The sequence below is a fragment of the Dicentrarchus labrax genome, unplaced genomic scaffold, assembly GCF_905237075.1.
Source record: "Dicentrarchus labrax unplaced genomic scaffold, dlabrax2021, whole genome shotgun sequence".
In the NCBI taxonomy this organism is placed as follows: Eukaryota; Metazoa; Chordata; class Actinopteri; family Moronidae; genus Dicentrarchus; species Dicentrarchus labrax.
This window is the reverse complement of record NW_026136711.1, coordinates 29,773,209-29,791,274: the sequence shown is the minus strand read 5'-3', so window position 1 is coordinate 29,791,274 and position 18,066 is coordinate 29,773,209. Positions and strand designations below refer to the sequence as shown.

Genomic DNA, 18,066 nt, shown 5'->3' with positions numbered 1-18,066 from the left:
TTGCCTAACAATAGAGAGAGATTAGCATCCATTAATGGAGTATCGAGCAGCTCCATAAACCATAGATACCAGACTCACGCCTCAAACAAATCTCCGAGCCATCACAAAGAGGTAAAGAGGCCAGTGCTGCTATTTTTAGGTGTTGATCGAGGGAAATCTGCATAGCATTATATTTCCTTTCCACCAATCCTCTGTTATCATTCCAAAGTCTTTAATTGGAACGATGGAAGCTTCTGGTATCTGTGTCTTTATGGTTGCGGGTGAAGTGGGGATTTTTTTTTTTTTTTAGTCTGTCGAATGTCTTTGTGCCAATGCAGAGATGAGAATGTGTTGGATGGTGTTTTTGCAGACACACTTCTGTGTGCCTCCTTTACTCCTACAGAGATACAGTATTGTTTTGAAAAAAAATTCCGAAGGCCTCTCTGCCTCTCTATCTCTCTCTCTTTTTCAGAGAGTATAGAAGTCTCTTCATATTTTAGAGGTAATATACTTAGTGTGTCGCAGTGTCTCCAGCTGCAGTGAGATCTGAAGGCTGCCTTTCTGTTGTTCCCCCTCTGTCTCATTCTGTCGCACATACACACACACACTTAGATACACACGCTTTCTCTTTTTCACCTTTCGGTATGTTTCTCCTTCTCTATTTCTGTATGTCTGCAGAAGAGGAGGATGATGCAGGATACCTGGATGTGGCTGTGTCAGAAGACAAGCATCCTCCCCCACAGCTGAGCCCCATGCCAGAGGGGCTGACCAGCCACCAGGTGCACCCGACAGATTTTGCACATATTTCTTCTTATTTTTTCCTAAATAAATGCAGCTTGCATATGTAGACACATGCATTGTACTCAACGCCTTGCATTTATGTGAACATTTTCTGTACCAAATAGCCCTGAGATCTGGCTTTAGGCTGTTGTGTTAAAATTATTCATTTGTAATTTCAGTGTTTTTATATATCTATATGCTGTAATGTCTTTATCCTGTTTGAAAAAGCAGTGTGTTTTAAAACAGCTAGAACAACCTGCTTTCATGTCTTAGGAAATTCAATGATTCAGCTTTCAGATAGAGGCCTCGTTCAAACAGACCTACTCCTCTTTGAGTCCAAACACATGATTATAGTGCAATCCATCAACCTGCACCGTGTTTAACTGAAAGCATACAGCACACTGCAGCCCCATCATGTCCTCTTAGTGCAAGATTTCCTGACTGGTCTGTTGTCTACGCAGGTTGTCAGACGCCATATCCTCGGCTCCATCATTCAGAGCGAGCGGAGCTACCTGGAGTCTCTCAGGAGAATCTTGCAGGTGAGCTGTTTAGTCCCTGTTGTCCTCCTCTGCCACATGCAATATCTTCACCATTTAGCTATTATGAATTACACTGAAAAGAGAAGCGGTGATATCCATCAAATTACCGAGGTGTCTCAGCATAAATAATCCTGATAAAACAGCCATCCTTATTTCTGTGGCATTGTGCTGATGCTAAGAGAGAGAGAGACTGTCAGGCGTGCACAGGATGAGGTGCAGACTCTCCTCTTTAATATCTCTTTTTAGTGGGGAAAAGGAGACTTGTTATCTCCTCATCACAGAAAAATAAGAGGAGCACCTACTGAAATGGAATCAGCAGCAATCAATGGCTGCCTTATACACGGCAAGATCCTTCACTGTCAAGATACAATGTGCTACCTTTGTTGTCAAGAGACATGATTGCGTGTGATACTTTGGGAGGTTTAGCTCTTTTGAAATCTCTCTTGTTATTCAGAGAGTCCAGCCAAGTGGTAAATGCAGTGTCTCCAGACAGATAACATAAAAAGATGAAAGGCCACAAGCACAATTAGACATTGAGGGTTGTAACTTTCATTATTGCTGTAAAACAGATTGCACAGTTGTTCATGTTGTGCTGCCTGCCCATGTTCCTTCTGTCGAAGATTCATTTGCTGTGATGGATTTGCAGAGATAAGACCTGCAAAACATCAACAAAAATTACCACTTCTGTTCTTCTCAGATAGATTCATTTTTGGTTTTAAATAATTTTTTCATCTTTCATGTTTGGCTTGTACACAAGATTATCTATACTTCAGCATGTTCAGATTCAAAGAAGTCATGTTTACTGGCTTCCACAAAGAATATTGTCCACAAAGAGTCTGTCAACGTATTTCTGTAGGCTATGCTAATATCCCCATGAGTGCTGACTGAAGAATCAATCAGTGCCTCTTTCACCATGTTGCTTTTGCATCTGTAACTCTGCTGGGAGCTGTTTTTTGCCATTATTATTCTGGCTTTTATGATTACAAGTCACCTTGACTTCTGTACATGCTTGCTAGTGGCAAATGCTGTTTTATGGGTGAATCCGTTGGATTGATGTGCATCCAGGCACCATGACTACATTTCCTTATTTTCCTCGATTCATAGGGTATTCTTCTGTTATCCCTCAGTTGTCTTTTTATGCCTCTGAAAAGAAGAGATGCTTAAGAGACTGCTGATTCATCTTAAGCACCCACCCCCACAAACACACACACACATACATATGCACATATCAACTAAATAAAAAACCCAATTTTCTCCCACTATCTCACCAGGAATATCACCGACCATTGATGGAAGCTGATCCACGCATCCTGAGTCCAAGAAAGATCCGCCCTATATTTCACCGAATCAGAGAGATCACACAGTGCCACTCCATGTTTCAGATTGCACTGGCGTCACGTGTGGCTGAATGGGACAGCAGTGAGAAAATCGGAGACTTATTTGTTGCCTCGGTTAGTGTGCTTGCATGTGCATGTTTTTGGCATGTGTCTTCATATGTGTGAAATAGAAATGCAAATTGGAAGCTTATTTGCTGCTGTGTGTGTGTGTGTGTGTGTGTGTGTGTGTGTGTGTGTGTGTGTGTGTGTGGCGCCTTCTTTGTTTGTTTCCATCTAAATCAATTGCAATGCAGTCAAAGACTTGCATTCTGGGTTAAGGCACTCATTTTCTTCTCGCCATTTTTACCTAATTGTAAAACACAATCTCTGCTACCAGATTTATAATGAGTTACAGGTTTTAGATTGAGCAAACAGGGATAGTTTACCCCAAACATGGAATCAATTACAGTTGTGATGAATATCTCTACTGCATCAAGTGATCTGTGGGACACGTATTTTCAAATTTTGGCACTAGAATTATTGTGTTCAGTGTGAGTTTACTGTTGTGAGTCTCTGCAGTGTGCTCATCCATAAGGTCTGCTCATTATTTGCCTATTAGTGGGGCTGATTCGACCTTCTCCTTCTCTGCTGGCCATTATAGTGCTGTTCCATTGAATCCTACAACACCTACAATAAATTGAGGCCTCACTGGAAAAAGAGAAGTTCTACGACCTTTTACTCTACGTTCAGCTGCCCCTTTTTCATGTGACGATGTATATGTACCTGCAGGGGATGGTAGTAATATCGGAGAGGCAGGATTCTGAAGAAGGGTGTGAGCAAAGTTAATTCCTTCATGTGATTTGCTAATTCCCAACCACTCCTCAAACTGTCACTATCAGCTGCCTGGTGTGGATTTAATTGAGGAGAGAGAATAAATGTCTACCACAAAACAGACACACCCCCTTCCACACACACACTGTCTCACACTCCGCCACCTCATTCCTCTTTTCCCAACCTCTTAAATGGCTCGTGAAGGGTGTTGCGGTAACCGGTATGGTAAACAAACCCATTTTTTTAAGTACTATACTTAAATGGCCATTTTCTAGCCCCTCTTTACATTGAAATTACCGACAGTGTTGCCCTGTAAACAGGATGGTTAGCCAGACATTCAAGATGTCAGAAGAAATTACATGACTGTGTTTGTGGATGACAGAGCACTAGACCCTCATATTGTAGGGCTGTTGTTACAAATTCAGATAATGATGCTTGTTTTTGTTTCCACAGTTTTCCAAGTCCATGGTGCTGGATGTATACAGCGATTACGTGAACAACTTCACCAATGCCATGGCTCTCATTAAAAAGGCGTGCATGTCCAAACCAGCCTTTCTGGAATTCTTAAAGGTGAGCTTCAGCCCATGAGCACTATATAGTTATGTTTTTTTTTCCTCAGTTTTCAAATTAAAGTAACTCAATTGTGTTTTAGCTTGTTAGTTTGTTTTTCTCTGTAGTGTTCAGCAGATGCGGAATCTTGCAAAGCCTCAAAGCTAAAGGCTTCAATAATACATACTTCTCAGGTTGCCAAAAGAGACAAACAAATAACTCTGTGTGTAAAAAGGTAGTTATTTATTTACACAACTACAAAGTTGTTATTCACATTGGGTTCATAGAAGGTATTAGAGTATGTCCTGATTGTGAAATTGTATGCAGTATTCATCACTTGAAGTACCAATTACATTGCACTGTAAAAGCTACTGTGCTGGTTCTAACTCTATTAATGTCCAAGGTTGTCTAGTGAATAACATGTCCTACAATCATGTTGTAATTGACATAATTATTCTCAGTATTTTGCATTCACGGGCTTCTATTTGTATGTTTCTCTGTGCACTCTGTGGACACTTTAGTATAACTTGACAAAGGTCCTGTGAGTTTCATAATGAAACAGGGATCAATTAGCAAATGAATGAAGACCTCAGCTAGAATACAAGCTGCGAAACATCTTGTTTTCTGGAATATTTGAAATGAAAATTGTAAATTTGGCAACTTTCCACAACCAGACAATCTAGATGCATTCTTCTATTTGCTTAATGTTTCAGGTATTAATTGTTAATCATGAACAAGAAAAAATAGTGCCAGGGTGCACGAAGGGTGCCAAGAAATGATTTAAATGTGCTGTAACAATTCCCTGTGCGCCAAGCATTCATGCATGAGTTTGACCTGGATCATTGAGCTGTAATGCTGATTTACAGAACCAGATCACACAGCTGACAGCCCTGCATGTTACTCTAGATAACATGTGTCCCTTCCTTTCTGTTGAAAGGCTCCTTCTTTGTCTCTCTCACTGCTTGTTGCTGCTCTCACTGGCAATGTGAAGACAAACCAAATAATACACTGGCTACACACAGACTGGAAAATGAATGAACTGAATCAAAGACTTCATTATGTTGCTTTTAAAATATTGTGCAGGCAGGGACTGTATGCACATGGCCATAAGCATGCAAGGGAATTTTCCAGGGCTAGGGGGAGAAGCATAGGTGAGTTTGGTATAAATCTGTTCTTTTTTTGATAGTATAGCATTTTCAAAAGTTAGCTAATTGATTCTCAGAGTCTCTGAATAAATGTTCAATTATCCAAGCAACATTTCTTTATTGTTGTACATGGAAAGAAACATTGAAAGAAAATTGTACAATCCAATCTCACAATCATTGTGTCCTATTGTGTTATTATTGAGACCAATAGTGGTGTTAGAAGTTGTGTAAATACAGTACATACAGTGCAGTGTGGCATTTTCTACCTCAGTTTTGAGATCCTGTGTGGAGGTGCTGGCAGGCTGGTGCTTGGATGGCAGGACTTATTATTGAACTTGCTGAAGGTGTCATGGGCCTAATCTAGTTCACATCAGCTGTGGAGAAAAATGTCCACTTGACAGGCCCAAGGACAGTTTTTCCCATTTCCCCTTTCTCTTGACATGAAAACTAGGTGTCAAGTGTTTTAACCCAAAATTAGCATAAGGGACAGTTAATCCATTCCAGCATACCGGTAAATGCTAAGGCCTCTTGCTATGCTGTTAAGGTTGCCTGGCAACAAATGCAGTTATTCTCAGTATGGTAGGTGACATTGCAAGAAATATATATTTCAAAACAAAGTCAAATGTTCCTGATTGGTATATCCCATGTCTATTGCATTGTTATTTGTACAGTAAGTACTGTGAATATACTATAAATAGTAACTAACAAATATGCTCTGTTCCAAAAAGAAAAAAAAGAAATCACAGCCTGCTCGACATCACACAGGTTTCCCCACTAATGGGATCCTAAAGCTTGACCACGTTCCTCTGTAGAGCAGCACACTGAAATTTGCAGCTACTTGCTCAGTGGGTCGGGTCTAATCTTTTTCAGTTGTACTAGAATCCACTTTCATTCAGTAACTAAAAGAAAAACATGACACTGAGACAACTTACTCGTGGTCAAGGAAAACCACCTCTCTACCTTGCCGCGCCGCCTGCCTAGGTGTGGCAGACAATGGTGCTGATTTTCGTTTCATCATTTTTTAACTTACATTTCTACCACTAGTTACCTTCCATCTGACCCAGTGGCAGGCATTAAGAATAATTATATATTATAATAATAATAATTGTATAGAAATAGTCAATCTTCCTGCTGATGGTCTTGTGATGGTCTGTGCTTATGTAGCTCATATAGATACATCAGTATTTAATTGACTTTTGATTGATTTCATAACTAGTTAAAAACTCCTTGTAGTAGGTTTAAGTTCCATCTGGCATTGTTACTTTGTTTACTCCCTAATTAAGTATCAACTTTGCAGTGCGTGAGCGTCATTACCGATCACAGGAATGAACAACAAATATTTCTCGTTCAGTGAAAAGGATCCTGCTCTTGGTCCAGACTCCAATAGCTGACGGAAACATGACCCAGTTTGGTGTTAACTATCGGTGATTATGACAGTCAAGGTCTCTCTGTCAGCTGAGAAAATTCAGGTCATGGCCTGAGAGATTAGTTAGGTGAACTCCTGCTGCATTGATATCATCTCAGGCAGTGTTATGCTTTTAGACACCGTCTGTGGTGGATTCGACTGAACACGGCTCCCCTCCAAAATTAAGTTTGAGAGGTTCACCTTAAAACCCCTCTCACCCACAACTGTCTCTCTACCTGACACCACTCAAGCATTTTTTGTGGAAGAAGCAGGAAATCCATCCATCTCCAATGACATCTTGACATGGTCAGGTGTGGTGTAAAGATTTAGGTGCTGCTCCTCAAACTTTTCATGGCACCCACTCAGGGGTAACCTTTGATTTTCGAGGTTAGCTGTGAAAAGTTCTGCGTATCTGTCCAGTTGCTGAACATTGGATCTTGCTGATTAAAATAACATCTTTGAGATCACTCCTATCCTACCCTCGCCTGTGATTTATTAGTTGGGTAGCTTATGGTGTTTGCACCACAGTTACCAAGGGCTTCCTCTTGAGGCCTATTTACTTTTTGTGATCTTGAGAGGCGAAAGAAATGGGGTGAAATCTTTGGTTGGTAACCAAGAACACTGGTCTTTAATCACACTGTAAGACAAATACAACAATAGAGCATTGGCAACCAAATGCAGGCTTTGTCAGAAATTCAGGATTTTAAGTCCCACTATGTGACTGCTGCTGTGACCCATGTTTACAAACCAACCAATTGGAATACAACATGAAATAATGCAGAATTCAACTGGTGAGCTAGTGTCATGTTTCTGCCAATACCACTGCCAAGATTTTCTTTTACCCCTCTCACTCAGAGTGATATAAAAAGAAGATTGATTTTATCACCAGTGAGAATGTTTCTGGTCAGGCTGGGTGTTTTTGCCTGCCTGTGTTCAGTTTTGTGTCAGTCGAGGTATTCCACAGGGTTCCCAGCAGGTGCTCAGCTGTGTTAGGAAGGAGACATCTGGTTTTAAAATGGGGCATTTTGAATGAGAATTAATGAGAATTAAATTCAAAATCAAAATATGTTTGACCAAAAACTGTGCCTTGAAGATGATTCAAAGTTTATTAATATAATTTGTTGATATTCAATATGTGATGTTCTAATCCTGTCTAATAATGTGAATATCATAACAAAAAAAAGCCTGCAACGTAACAGGCCAGTGTTAGAAATGCTAAATGAAATAAGTAAATCAAAGAGAAAACAACAAAGCTCAGCTACAGTCCCTCAGAATTGTTGATCGTCAGCCCATCTCTGTCTGTCATCCCCCCCAAATACACAGAAACACAACATTCAGTCAGAGTGTTGAGTGCGCGTGGCCAAGCTGTGCATCAGGACAGGAGAAAGAGAGGAGAGAAACAGAAAAGTTAGAGCTGAGAGGGAGCGCATTAAATGGAAAAAGCCTTAGAGGAAAGTCTTGCTGAAGGCTGTAAAATTACAGCTTTCTTCACGAGCAAGGGACATGGTTGGTGTTTAGAAGGAAAAAACGTACTAGCATGGCCGCCCCTTAAAACATCATAACACAAATACATTTCCTGTGTTGATTCTATATTTTAAAAACCATACTACTATCTAGGAAAGCAGGAGATGCGTATGCATGGAAATGATCTGGAAAATAAAGACCTGTATATTCTTTTCTGTCAGGTGGAAGTATCTTAAGTTATCAGAGCTACCAGAGCTGCATGACGATAAACAGAAGTCCAGGCAGACCTCTGAAGTGAAAATGAAGTGCAAAACGAACGCTCCAAAAGTGAAAAAAAAATAATACATATAAATACTGATTCCTGTTTCCTTAATTATGGAGGTGCAATGACTAACTCTTGAAAATTATATTATTTTTAAACTGAAATAAACAAAAAATTTACTGGCATAAACAGTTAACAGAAAATACATTTCAACAAAATAAATACAAAATCATGGTCTGCTGTGAATGAGGTGAATGTGGAAATTTGTTTGGACTGATGTCAGATTCCCGGCCTGAACTATTATCCCAGCACTCCCCTTTCAGATATACTCAGACATTGAATTGTGAATTAGATTGCAACATTAAGGGCTACAATAACACACATTTAGGCTGGATCAGTTTACCTACAGTTACCAATATCTAGTCTCATATCAGAATATCAATATGAATTCAGTTTATTTTACAATATAAGGTATAAATTACAATGATATCTTCCAGTTATAATCTTGTATCAGAGTTCTTAGAAGACAATGTCAGAAGTTTCAGCACCATGTTTTTCTCTTTATTTATATTTCTCTCCCGGTTGATCTTATCTCACTTTCACTACCATACCATCTATTAAATGTGCCCAGTGATTTGCCTTTTTATCCTGATGGTGTCATCGTGGCACAGACTTGATACCGCACAGGAAAACGCTATCTTCTCCTGACCTACGCCCACTGTAATACATTAGACATAACACACTCAAAAACTCTACTCTTTTATTCCCTCATATGACTAACAGACTCTGATTTTCATACCTTATTCACCCACTCACACGCCTACACATGGTCTATAGAGGATTCTAACAAGCTACTCTTAAAGTAGGAATAACATAGTTTCCTCTTAATGGCCTTTCTGTGCAAGAATATTTTTCCAACTGCATGATCTGTTTTAATGTGTTTTCTTCCTCTTTTTTTTCACCAGAAGAAGCAGGCGTCTAGTGTTGACCGGATCACTCTGTACGGCCTGATGGTTAAGCCCATTCAACGATTCCCTCAGTTCATCTTGCTCCTACAGGTATAAAATGTTGTTTGTAAAGGTCTTATCATTTCATTTGAATCCCTTGAAGTCTTACAAGCTAAAACATTTCCAATATGAGAAACTAGAGTTGAATTAAAGATTTAGCAGCACAGACACTAATAAAGATGCAGAGCTACAAGGCCACAGAATTGATTATGGATTTTAACTTATCCAAAGTACAAGAACTTGTACCACTACTTTTACACTTGGGTTAGGTAGAGCTTAAGAAGTAGCTAGCCACATCAGTCTTTCATATTGCTGGTTTCACATCCCAACTCTTCCTCTTTCTATTCTGAGCAAAGATTTGGATTTGAACTGGCTGGATCTGCAGTAGCTCATTTCATCCCTCAGTAGGCATTGATTATCCATGAATTCAAAAGATAAGTTATGAATGTTGAATCAGGCATTTTCTTCTAGCCTAAACTCAGTACTCCATAGAGGAAGTGTATGTATTAAATCATACATTACAGGGAACTATAGTTCAAGGCACTGAGGTACATCTGAGATGCATATCAAGACAACACCAAGATTTCACTGGGTCATAGATGCAGGGCAAATATAGACGTGCAAGCCACAGAGCCTACAGTTAGATAGACTCAGATCATTTGAAGTTTTCACATTTTTTTTTTCTACTGGTTTGTTTTAGCCAGCACTGCTTGCATAAAGGGAAGACTGCAAAACAATGAGCTTTACAGAGTTTACATAACCACTGGAAAGTCAGCGTGGTGTGCACAGTTACCTAAATCCTCTGGAATCTGTGACAGTCGCACACTAAACTCAAAGAGAGTATTTCACCCAGATTTCACTTTTAAAGGCAAAGACAACTCTCCCAACAAGAACACATTATAACTCATATGTCACAGGCTACAGAGCAAAGTATTAAATTATAAACAGAGAATTTATTTTTCTGCAGTGTCTTTACTTAAAACTTTCCTTGTGACCTTTTCTAGGACATGCTTAAGAATACACCGAAGGGCCACGTGGATCGTCTGCCCCTGCAGCTTGCTCTGACAGAGCTGGAGATGCTGGCTGAGAAGCTGAATGAACAGAAACGAGTAGCTGACCAGATTGCAGAGACCCAACAACTAGCCCGCAGCGTTAGTGATCGCCTGCTCAGTAAGGTGACTGGATACACATGCACTCCCTTCTGTGCACATGTACGTGCACTGGCACATACACATATTGCCCAATCAAATCAACTGTGAGCCAGCCTCTGAGCCCTTTAACACCTCTGCGTTGTTATCACTGTGAGCCAAACACCTATAAATTAAACTAGTATACAGCAATCGCTTATATCACTTTCCCACACATTAATCTAGGGAGGCATTTTTATTTAGAGAAATTATCTCCTAGAAATGATGCCCATTATCATCCCTAAACAGTACCAAATGCAATGGCAGAGGCGTTGCCTCTCCATTACCACACTGAAATTACAGTCCTGCCGCTGCAAATCTGAACAAATGCTGCTATGAATAAGAAGAATTAGGGGGTAAATGAGACATTTAATTGGAAACTGTAAGAGAGCTATCTCTTTCGCCCTGTCGCTCTTCCATTCTCTCCCTCCACTTTACCTCCCGTCTATTCCCCTCTTGCACTCTCTTGCTTACTTTCTCACTCCACTTATACACTCCTCTTCTCTTTCTCTGGTGTGACTGCATCTTCCGCTGTCTTCCTCTTCCTCTCTCGCCCTCCCCCTCTCTTTATTTCTTTCTATCAGCCCTTGCTTTCCAGGACTCTGAGATGAGCTGATTCGGCCAATCTCCTCCACTCCACACAGAATTCCATTTGCTGCGGTGACACTGCAGAATTCCAATAGGAAGCAGCCTCCTCTATTGCCCCCATAACCATCCAATGAAATATTCATTCTTTGTCTCAAAGTATCTAAGTCGCCGGAATAGGACAGATAACAATGTGAGTGAGAATGGGTTTCGCACACATACACACACACTCCCGCTCACAAATTCACACGTGCATGGTGCAGTGCCCTCTGTGCCTACTGATGCTTGAAGACTTTAAGGGTGTATTCTTATAGCAGCCCACCTCTTGAGGGAGCTGTACGGTTTTGTGGCCATCAAATCGCACTCCCATTCGGACTAATGACTCATTTTGTGTGCTATCTGAAAGCAGCTACAGATTGCCTGCAGACAGGACATCCTCCTTTGTGAAATATGGTCAGATGTGTTACTGCACTGCAGGTCGCAGAATGGACACAGCAGAGAGATTCATTATTCGCTAAAATGTGTGCCTTTTGAGCAAACACAGACATCAAAGTATCAGGATGGGAACTCCAAATTTGGACTTAACCTGCTGCCTGCACTACAGTGGCTTCTCTTAAATTGTGATGAGCCTGGCTTAGATTGGCACAGTATGCATAACACCAAAAGTATTGATTTAGGCAGCCATAAAAGAGGCTGGACCAAAGTGATAAAAAAGCTTTCTGTTGCTATTTCCCTTTGCCAAACATATGGATGCGCACAGCATGTGCCAACATACTGTAGCATAAATTGCATCTGTCATTGGATTCTTTAACTGTGTCTGTTTGTGCGAGGGGGTGCGTGTGTGTAAAGGTGTGCATGCAGCAAACTGTTTATGCATTTATATCCATGTGTAGTTGCCTTGTTGTGGTGGAAAAGGATTGTGTGTCCCAGTGCTCATAAGCTAAGCTGGACTCTGGTATGGTGGATAGCATGGTACAGACAAAAAGACAAAGAATGATCTGAAGCATGTGTTGGAAGTATTTATTTAAAAAAATAAAATAAAGGTTTCTGGCAGCTCCAGTATCCCCATTAACCACTTAAACTCCACTAGGATACTTACATCCTCGGCCAGCATTACTGTCTTTCAGAGGCTGTAGTGGGCTCAGTTGAAGCTAGAGGTAAGATACTTGTATAATATGAAACTAGATTACCTAAAGCATCCATTAATGGATTAACCATTTATTAAGGGGAATAACGCTAGGCGAAAATTTTGGCATGGCCATTTTCAAAGGCCTCCCTTGACCTCTCACTTCAAGAATAAAAATAGGCTATATGACTACCCACAAGTCTCCCCTTTACAGACATGCACACTTTATGTTGATCACATGCAGTTTGGGGCAGAAACCATGCAGTTTATTGCATGTAGTATAAATGTATTATTTTGCCAATTCTAAAAATGGTGCATTTAGATATTTCTGTAGGGTCCCTGAACAATTTTGGAATTGCATAAATTGGGTATGCCTGGAAAGACAGGACTCTTGTGGATTCAGAGACCTCAATTGTTTTCATGTGTGATGATGTTAGTACCCATAGTAGCCATTTCATTGTAGTGAAAAACTTTTTTTTTTTAAACTTGACCTATATATATATATATATATATATATATACAACTGGTATGTATCGACCCAAAAATTGCTTCAACAACTTAGAACAACCAGCATGTTCTAAGACCTTATACTCTCAAACTTTAAAAGTTTGAATATGGTCCTAACCAAAACACAGTTTTTTATTACAGATAATGTTGAAGTTTGCAGTTTTCAAATGATGCATACCACTTCTAAGTGGCACATGCCTCCCCTAAAAAAGACAAAAATTAGTCTATGGTAGGGAGGAGTAGAGTGGAGGAGGTTAAATTGAAGGTTGTCTTGGGGTCCCTCTCATCACATGTGTGCAAGGCAAATGTGTATCCCCTCTTTCACTAAGTTTCACTAAGCGTGAACAGGCTAGAGATCTGTGTGTGTGTGCGTGTGCATGTGTGTGTGTGTGTGTGTGTGTGTGTGTGTGTGTGTGTGTGTGTGCGTGCCTTGTGTTTGTATACTTATACACGCATTAAACGACCTTCAGAAGCATGAATGTGTTGCTAATCCCTGATGAGACATCTGTTCCTCCAAGCCTGACTTCTGTGTCCTCCAGGCACTGAACTCTGGAGGACTGGCCCTTTGTGATGCTGTCTCCTCTGCCTCTGATCTGATTGCTGTGTCCCTTTTAGCAACTGAACTCGGAGCAGGGGTCACTGGTCCTTTGTGAGACGCTTATTGAGACTGTGTATGGCGAGCGGGGACAAGTCCTGAAGTCGAAGGAGAGAAAGGTCTTCCTCTTTGATGATGTACTCATCTGTGCCAACATAAATGTCAAGTAAGTCCCTCTTGTAGAACAAGTCGGGCTAAATGCCCTTGCATTCAAAAATACTTTGCGAATGCGTTCATAATTTGTAGTTCTAGCATGAAGTTCTGTGTAACTTTTGAAAGGAGAGTCTGCTAAACTGCACAGTTAGGAGAAATAGCTATTAGGTGGCACAGGGCTCTAATGTGATGCCCTAGGTTTTGCAAAGATATTTTGGCAAACTGCATAGGAAAGAGAAATAGCTGCTAGGGGTTTTGAGCACTATCTGGAGTTGCAGGAGCTTTATCAGCCTTAAACAAATGGTAGAATGCCTAACTACAGCTACAGGAGTCCTAGATTACTGACATAAAACATTTTTTGGTTTCTTTCCAATTTATCTTATGTGACAGCACCATTGATCACATCTCCCCCCCCCTTTCTCTCTCTCTCTCTCTTTCTCTCTCTCTCGAAGTAAACGAAAGGGATTTTGTATATTTTGCAAAGCTCCTGTCAAAGATGTCGCTTAAAGCCTTCTTTTTCAGCCTTCAAAGTAATTATCACTCTACGTCTCATTCAACTCGAGTATCCCAAAGTTGACTTTGTCTGCCCTCCAGGATCTTGACAAACCGATCACAATGTTGATTGTCTGCGTGATTACAGGAATACATGAATAGCAATGAACTCCTCTTCACAGCCAGGGGTACAGTTTTGGCGGGGAACATGGGTGATCTTACAGATTCTAATTCCTACTCCCAAGTCTTCTTCACGACATTTCAAAGGTGCTGTTAGCAGGATGCGGAAAGGGAGGGAATTTCTCTCAGGTTGTTTTCCGTCTAAATTCCCTCATCTGATATTTTTTCTTCTTATCTCCACCAGGGGGCCTCCGGATATCAGCAGCCTGGTCCCAGTCGGCCCCAAGTACACCATGAAGTGGAGTGCCCCCTTACAGCAGGTGCAAGTAGTGGAGGTGGGGCAGGAGGGCTCTCAAAGCAAAGACACCTTCTTCCAACAGAGCGGGGCCAAGCGGCCAAGTGGTGCCTGCACTTCAGGTAAAAAAACCAAAAGAAATGTGAACCATTCCTATCTCATTTCTTTCCCCATGTGTCATCCTCTAGTTAATCTCATCACTTGGACTGACTTTTAGTATCAGCCCCTTACTCTGACTCAGCAAGGCTAATCTGTTTCTGTTCTCAAGTGTCCCGCGGAGGGCTGGAGATGCATCCGTGCTGCTTGTCACACTGATTGAGGATGTGTTTGTGAGGAGGATAGTGATGACGGTCACTTGTTCCCATCTGCCTAGGGTGTTTTATCTTGGAGAGAGATGTGGGGGTAGAGAGCCCCCTGCCGCAGAATCCCCACAGTCTCATTTCACTCTCTGATAGACCACAAACACATCTAGAGTGGAGTCATCAATCTGCAGAGATTATTCCCCCCCTTTCTAGGCCCAATTAGAGAGCCAGTAGCAGTAGATAGGAATCTGTAGTTGAAACACTGGTTCTCCCACCACCCCTCACTAAACTCTGGTGTATACAGAGCTTGACGAGATCCCTGATAAATGTGCCATGGGAAAAGGGAGATACAAAGCCTTATCAGGATGTAATGGTACAGGCTTTTTAAAGTTGCAGCTCCACGACTTAAATATTAATGGTGCCTTCTTCAGAGCTACCCGTGTCATGCTCGGCAAGCAGCTACTGTTTTGAGAGCTGGCTCGGATTCTCACTGGATTAGGGTTTCACTTTTGTTCAGGTTGTGTATACTCATATACTCACAACTTTGCTGCATGGTTTTGGGATCATTTAAGGTTAGCTTTCAATGCAGCTTTCTCTCTTTCTTTACCAGCGCCAAACTCTGCAAATGTTACGCCCCACAGAGGATGATGTATTCTGACTCTGACTTGTCTCGTTTTTTTTTTTTTTCACCTTTTCGACACGGTGCGGTCACCTTAATCACGTCTATCCAGAAACCTCCCTGAACATCTGTAGGGCTGATCCCCAAATTTTCATTCAGACAGGCTGTCCCATCTATTTATAGTTTCATCCCCTGTGATGTCATTCAGTGGGGTGTCTAGTCTAAATCCTTTGCTCCCTCAGAAGGGTTCAAAATGGACTCATTTTTCATCTTCTGCAGACCCTGGCGCCCCTCTTTATTGAAGAAAGCTGGCCTTTAGGGAAATGCAGGCCTGTGTTTCTTACTCTTCCCCCCTTTGTCTCTGTCTTTGTCTCTGCCGGGCTATCTCTCTCCCTGTCTGTTTCTATCAACACACGGAAAGCCCACCAATGTATGTTCTCTTTTTCTGAAGGAAGTGTTCCTGTTGTTTACTCTCATGGTGTCTTACCTGCGTTCTGCCCCCATTACACCTCCCTTATTGACGCTTCTCTTTTGACCTGCTGTCAGGAGTGCAGTTTCTTTGTCAGAAGTTTACCAGTGGGCTTTGGCTGTGGATCAGACAAGGGTTTTGATGCAGGTGTGGAAGCTGCATTGTCTTTAAATCCACTGGCGAGCATCACTGGCACAGCAGCTGAGTGCTAGATTGCGGACTTATTCCAGAGAAAGCAGGGATGGACCCCTCTGGGCTCTGGCCTTCCACACCGATGAGCTGCGTGCCTGGCGGCCGGTGTGGATAGCCATGTCTGAGTGTGAAAACCATATCCTGCCTCACCAACGGGATTACGCTGGATTACAACTCAGCACATTCACCTCTCGGGCTGTAGCCAACAGCAGGCCCCAGAGGACTCAACAAACCTGTACAGGGTCCGGGCAGTCCCTTTGGAGAGGACAGGAAGATATTGTTCTTGCAGCTTGCAGTACACCCTTTTATATTCAGATGTCTCACCTATTGATTTCCTTGACAGATGTCACTGGCTGCCTGTGACAAAGATCCCATTAAACCCCCAAAGCTACAATGGTGCTCTTTAAATGAACAATCCCAGCCCACCCCCTCTTCTTCTCACTCTCTTCCCTCTTACGGCTTTACTCTCTCTCCATTTATGCACGTGAATAGACAAAAGGCAGCAGGATCCCTCGGAGGAGCATGCCTCACTAAGCCCGCCTACCGCCTCAGCTCTTCTGCTACTTTTTTATGTGGCAGCGGTGACAGTGCAGGACAGCTCTAGAGCGAAATCTACCTGCAGAATTTAATTAGGCAGTTCTCATAGAGCATGCTGCTAGGAAGATGTGGGCCAGGGGAGCTAGGACGGAGGATGGCAGACAGGAGGAGACACAGCTATTGATTCGCGGCAGTAGGAGAGAGAGACTTTGAAGGTAGCGGGCCTCAAATCGATGCTGAATTTTGCGTCTAATGAGACACCTGCATTCCTTTTGGCCAGCAAAAGGGCATCATAGCTCCAAATAACAGTTTCTCTATCTGATTGTTTTTACTCATAACTTCACTCTATGTAGTTCAATAATGAAGATCGATCCATCTACACATCGAACTCCTTTTATTAGTGCCACTGGAGTTTCAGCAAAAGCAACTTTTCTTTCTGCACTTCCACTAGTTCTCAGAGGCAATGCCATTCTTTTCTCTTACTATGTGGAACCCTGTAACCTTGAAATTTCATGTATGTTCCACGTCTATATCATTGATTGACAATAATTTGTTTAGCAAGTAAAAAAAAAATCAGTGTGTATTGAAGGTGTCTGGGTTTTGGACTGTTGTTCAAACAAATAAAGCAATTTGAAGGAATCACCTTGACCTTTGTAAAATTGTGATGGCCATTTTCCTTTTTTTTAATTTTGGACTAAGTGTACTTCTTGTTCTTTGGCATTGGAATATGCAATAAGTTTCTATTTCACAAATGCTTTCTGTGTTGCCCATCTCGTAGGTAAAGCGATCCTGGGCCCTCCACGGCTCTACCATGAGCTGCAGGAACTGCAGCATGACCTTTCTGTTGTGGAAGAGGTCACTCTCCTTGTGGGCACGCTGCAGGGGATGTACCAAGTATGTGTCGCTTCAGTGTTACACATTTAGTATGGCTGGACTGTCTTACAGGGAAAATCTGTATCATGCAACATATATAAAGCAAGAACTGACTCTACAGGCCAAACCACTGAAATCACAGTTTGTTGCATTTACCACACCACTCTCAGGGTTTTCTTTAAAAGCCATAGTTCAGATTGGCCAACCTTCAAGCATGCTATTTTCTCCTCCAGTTTCTTTGAGTATCAAGAATGATTTTTAAGCCAGTTATATCAGGATATTGACTGGTACAGTATATGTATGTAAAATGTGTGAGATATGCAATATATTATATAAACTACAGATTACCTTACAATAGCTCCTAAGCCTTGAAAACACTTGTATCACTCACAGAGGCAGCAAAGACAAATGTGTAGTATGCAGTTAATTGAAATTGCTAGATTCAGTGAAAACTAGAGAGATCAAGTTTGGAAGGTACAGGGATAATTGTTTGGGGAAATCTCTTTCTGCTATTCTTCTCAAAGACGTTGCAAGATAATTCTAGATGTTTAAAATGTGATCAAAGAGCAGCCTCATATCCTTTTTGAATCATCAATTTCTAAAAGCATGAAGTCTCCCATCTATTTCCTCATCAACTGTGCCACAATGGTGGGAATGAGATGTTCCCTCTGATATACTAGATAGAAGTGTCAGATTTGCTATGTTGCAAAAGAAAACGGCAGCTCCCTCCTGTAGCT

At 41.5% G+C, this 18,066-nt stretch overlaps 1 protein-coding gene across 3 annotated transcripts in view; it reads left to right on the top strand.

The window, feature by feature from the left end:
* The window catches only part of arhgef10la (Rho guanine nucleotide exchange factor (GEF) 10-like a), a 103,181-nt gene that overhangs the window by 24,482 nt on the left and 60,633 nt on the right, over nucleotides 1–18,066 (top strand). For all 3 annotated transcript variants that reach the window (XM_051414621.1, XM_051414623.1, XM_051414622.1), the window contains 9 exons: nucleotides 658–758; nucleotides 1,221–1,298; nucleotides 2,570–2,749; nucleotides 3,899–4,015; nucleotides 9,236–9,328; nucleotides 10,282–10,452; nucleotides 13,298–13,443; nucleotides 14,287–14,459; nucleotides 17,235–17,350. In XM_051414621.1, the coding sequence (XP_051270581.1) occupies nucleotides 658–758; nucleotides 1,221–1,298; nucleotides 2,570–2,749; nucleotides 3,899–4,015; nucleotides 9,236–9,328; nucleotides 10,282–10,452; nucleotides 13,298–13,443; nucleotides 14,287–14,459; nucleotides 17,235–17,350 (1,175 nt within the window). The remainder of the gene's footprint in view (nucleotides 1–657; nucleotides 759–1,220; nucleotides 1,299–2,569; nucleotides 2,750–3,898; nucleotides 4,016–9,235; nucleotides 9,329–10,281; nucleotides 10,453–13,297; nucleotides 13,444–14,286; nucleotides 14,460–17,234; nucleotides 17,351–18,066) is intronic.